This window comes from Atta cephalotes, assembly GCF_000143395.1.
Source record: "Atta cephalotes unplaced genomic scaffold scaffold00013, whole genome shotgun sequence".
NCBI classification, from domain to species: domain Eukaryota; kingdom Metazoa; phylum Arthropoda; class Insecta; order Hymenoptera; family Formicidae; genus Atta; species Atta cephalotes.
In genome coordinates, this window is record NW_012130077.1 from 3,091,515 (window position 1) to 3,096,031 (window position 4,517).

The 4,517-nt window shown below is 43.1% G+C and overlaps 1 protein-coding gene across 1 annotated transcript; it reads right to left on the reverse strand.

Annotated features, from left to right (window-relative positions):
* Positions 1-1,542: 1,542 nt before the first annotated feature.
* LOC105617519 (achaete-scute complex protein T3-like) lies at positions 1,543-2,412 on the reverse strand. The gene has a single exon (XM_012199074.1). It carries the CDS (start codon positions 2,410-2,412, stop codon positions 1,543-1,545), a length of 870 nt encoding a protein of 289 aa, XP_012054464.1.
* Positions 2,413-4,517: the final 2,105 nt, after the last annotated feature.

The window sequence follows — 4,517 nt, forward strand, 5'->3', positions numbered from 1 at the left end:
ACATAAAATTTCACGCGAATGATGCGACCCAAAGACGACATTCAATACTTGCGCTTTCAGTATGATATCGATTCATCCGAATAGATCACGGTTTGTCGTTGGTAGAGGATGATAAAAAAGAAGCCCTGCAGGTATACGAGATGGAAGAAGCAAGGGATGATTTCAGGTAAGGGCGGTTTTACTGCAAAGGAGTCCTGCACGCTCTTAGTGGGCAAAAGCGAGAGAAAAAGTGGAAAGGAGTGGAGAAGAGAGAGAGAACGTACCGGTTCAAAAACCGACAAACGAGGGACGGGAATATCTTGAAAGATGCATTCAAGTTAAACGCGGCAAACGAAATCGTCCTCGTGAAAAAGAGAAGTGGAACGGGACGATGGATAAAGAAAGATGAGGGATGGGAGAAAAGTGAAAGATGAGGATAAGGGAAGATACACACGCACGCACGCACGCACACACACACGCACGCATATAGAATGTGACGAGAGATCCGAAAGTTATGTCTATCAAGATTAGAGGTAAACTCGAGCTTTGAAGGACAATCAAATTTCTTCTATATTCGCGATTTGTTGATGTCTTTGAACTATTATTAGTATACTCTTATATATTGTTGTCTCGGATTTGTTACATTTAATAATTCTTGTTTGAAGAATATTATAATCTTCAATATAAAAAGTTGAAACAATTTTTTTATGATATTTCATTTTTATTAAATGTTCAGCTTATTTTATACAATGTACATATCCAACCGAAAAAGGTATTCCCCGATGATCGGATCGAGCGACTTGAAAACGTTGTTGAAGGACGAGGGGCGGGGTGGAATCGAGGGAAAAACGGTAGAAGAGAGACCGACACTCACGCACACATGTATGTGCATTAACGTACCGTGAAAGAAATCACGATACAAAAGCGTCGCTCCTCGAATGTATACGCGGTGCCCCTCTGAATGGAGTCTGCGATTTGAATGGTTTCAGCGAGGGTTCGTGCGCGCCATTGTACGGGGGCAAGGTCACAAATTTACTCGGAAATTTCTTTAAGCTTCCCGGTAACATAGCGAGATATTCCCCCGTGAACGGAATACGTTTGTCAGCTGGTGAGGGTGGCAAACACACAAAAAAATATTTTTTGAGAAATCGCGATCGAATATCATTGTGTCAATGACATTTGTTACACACACAAAAAAATCAATTATTAATTCTTAGATTAATTGTTTTAAAGAAGACAAACGTTATCTTAAAAATTTTATCTAAAAACAGCTTATTCGGAAAACTAAAAATGAAGATGATAAAAAACATACTAATTAAAAATTATAATAAAATTGTATGTTTGATATACAACATCACAAGATTCACAATCAACTGAGTCACAAAGATTTTTTTTAGTAAGATGACATAAAACTGATATTCACAATTATGACACGCGACGCAACTCTTTGAGGCCACAAGACCTTGCAACGTGAATGACCCAAAGTTACAATTACAAGAGAAAAACATCAGATCACGACACCAACCTTCAGAAGAACGTAGAACCTAGTGAACATCGGCATCCTCACTGACTTTGTTGCCACCAGGAGATGACATCTAGCAACTCTTCGTCCTCCGGGCTCATCGGTTCGTAATTGTCGTAACTGTCGGAATGTGTCGTGTAAAGAGTGCCAGGTGTGCTGTAACCTTGACTTCCGGCTGACGAAGTTTCGGAGACGAAGCTTGGCGTTGGTGAACTCGATGTCTCCGAGCATGTTGTCGGGACAAAAGTCGTCGGACTTGGATTCTGCCTAAGGTGTTGATGTCGGAGATCAGATCCATGTGGACTACTGTGATGGCGGATCTCCCCAGTGATGCTACCTCGTAATCTTAATTCCGCCGAATGATTAGAATCGGAACTCACTCCATGTTCAGAGTTGGAGGATGTTGAAGAAGTGAGCGAAGATCCACTGGACTCTGAGCCACCGTCGTGTTCTTCCAGAAGACGTTGAAGACTCCTGATATATTCCACTGCCATCCTCAAGGTCTCCACTTTAGATAGTTTTTTACTACCAGCTCTGGATCCTCCATGAGTACCAGCAGTACTACTTCCTAATGCCTGTGCCACGGTCTGTGGTATATGCTGTCTCAAAGTAGCGAACCCGTTGTTCACCTGTTTTACCCTGTTACGCTCACGTGCGTTTCGTCTAGCCACTGAGGCAGGTTGATGTGGTACCGTGCCATAAGGTCCAGTTGCTTGACTGTAGATCTTAGATCGCTTGCAACCATGTTGTAGAGTACTGTTGTTGGTTGGCATACTGTTGGTGGAGACTATCACGTTGCCGCGATGGGTCTGCGCGCTTGAAGTAGCGTGAAGGCCGTGGTGGTGATGTTGTTGCTGCACACTTAGCATGATGGGTAAAACGCTCTCCTCCTTGGGCCCCACTAAGGTCATATACGGATCCGAATCCCCCCACTACCCGGGAGCAGGAATTGTAGCAGCGCGTGCCAGACGACCTTCGTGCGACGTACACTGCTCGACGTATCGAAGAGAAACTTCGTCGAGGAGAGGTCGATACTACTCGTTAACACCTCGTAGGAAGCGCGATTATAGAGGTAAGAAAAACAGACGAAAGCGTGTGTGATTTATTCGATCGAAAAGAAAAGAGCGTGGGAAGAAAAATTAAACTGCACCCTCGATGCTCTCGGTACGATTCTGGCTCCCGAAATGCCTAGCCAATGAGGGTTCGGGGCCTTATATACCCCGGGTCGGGCACGCGCCTATCCCCACGCGCACTCGATCTCGGGTCCTAAACCCCCGTCTTCTCCCCTTCCCCCGTTTTACCGGCCCGCAGCGCCTCATACCCCTGTGATTCCCCACTACTACGGTCCCAAAGGCCCTACGCTGCCCGAGATTCTCATCTTCGATCGTTCTTACTAGTACACCGCTACTATCCCGATCTGTTTACGAATTTACTTTTCAGAACACACCGTGTTATCAATATGATAGAACTTATCTTCGGCGTGTGCCGTCAAAGTAGTTGACAGATTGATAAGTAAATGCTAGGAAAAGATAAATTGAAAGATATAGCTTATAAACTCATTTTTTATTGCGTTTATGATTAGGCAATTAACTCTCGTATATATAAATATTAACTATAATATATTTTTTATATCTCTTTTATCCAAGTTTCTCTTTATATGAAAATAAAATGTTAATATATCATGTGCAATAAAAACATGATTCAAAAATATATATCTTGCAAGAAATACAAGTACAATTTGTATTTTGATACAATTAAAATAATATTAGGAAAAGAAAGTATGAAAGATACAATAAGAGAAAGAACATTAAAAAATTTTACCGCAGTTCATATCATTATTTAAAAATTTTTCAAGTTATCTACAAATAAGAATTAATTCGCAGACTGTGCAAAATCTATTTATGAAAAAATTAATTTTTCACTAAATAGTTCAAATAGTATTGTACGATAAGGCCCAATATTCATATATCTAATCCTGTTTCGCGATCCTCATGTGAGAGACACTGGCGCGCGCATACGAAGGGTCCACATCCCCACCGGTCTCGTGGTGTCTCGGGAATCGAAATTTGAACAGTTACCGGGAGAAAGAAAAGCTGGTCCGGAGGCCCGGGCAAGTTGACTGAGCGAGATGGCGAGAAAGCGAAGTGTAGAACACATGACGAAGACAGAAGCCGTAGAAGAAGAAGAAGAAGAAGAATGATGAGGAACAAGGAGTGGGAGGAGATGGAGAGGTCTGCGGCTGTAGCTGTGTAGAAGCTGTGCAGAAGACGAAGAGGTATCGGAGGAGGATAAGGGAGCCCGGTGGCACAGAACATACGAGTATCCGAGATGACTGCAACAGTGGGGAGAGTAGCGGCAGAAGAATATAGCGATGGGCACGACTGCGGCACGTGTCTTCATCTTATATAGCACAATTTAAAAAGTACATTGGAAAAAATTTAGAATTCTTTGACAATTTTAATAATAAATCTATCGTTAATTCATTATTGATTTGAAAATGTATATAAAAATAAGCTTTAATAATTTATCAGTAGAGAAAAGTCCATTTTCTTCACGAAACGTTAAGAACTGTGAAAGAGGTAACAGATGACGCATAGGGTGCAAATGTAAATAGTATTAAGAAAATTTTCTTAATACTATTTTTGGCATATACTGATAACTTGTGAGTCTGAAAGAAATGGAACCAATGATATCGCGCTCACTGCCGTCACTAGTAAAGAAGACATGTACGACGACAAAGGGGAAGGGGAAGAGACGCGAGCCGTCCTCCCTTCCTCACATTCGTGGCGCGCGCCTACTCCCATCCATCGGCTCTCCCTTCCTCCAATCCTCCATTCGTCCGGTTTTATCCTCACCGAACGGAACGTGCGTCTGCATGCGTGCATGCATACGTGTACGAGGGCGCACGCGTTCTTGCTTGGGCCTCGTGCTTAAGGGCGTTTGTATGGGGGATGTGCGTGCGCGCGTGCGTGCGTGCGTGCGTGCGTGCGTGCGTGCGTGCGTGCGTGCGTGCGTG

What these genes read in the sequence shown, in the direction of transcription:
- LOC105617519 (XM_012199074.1), bottom strand. Translation starts at nt 2,412, where the DNA reads ATGACCTTAGTGGGGCCCAAGGAGGAGAGCGTTTTACCCATCATGCTA.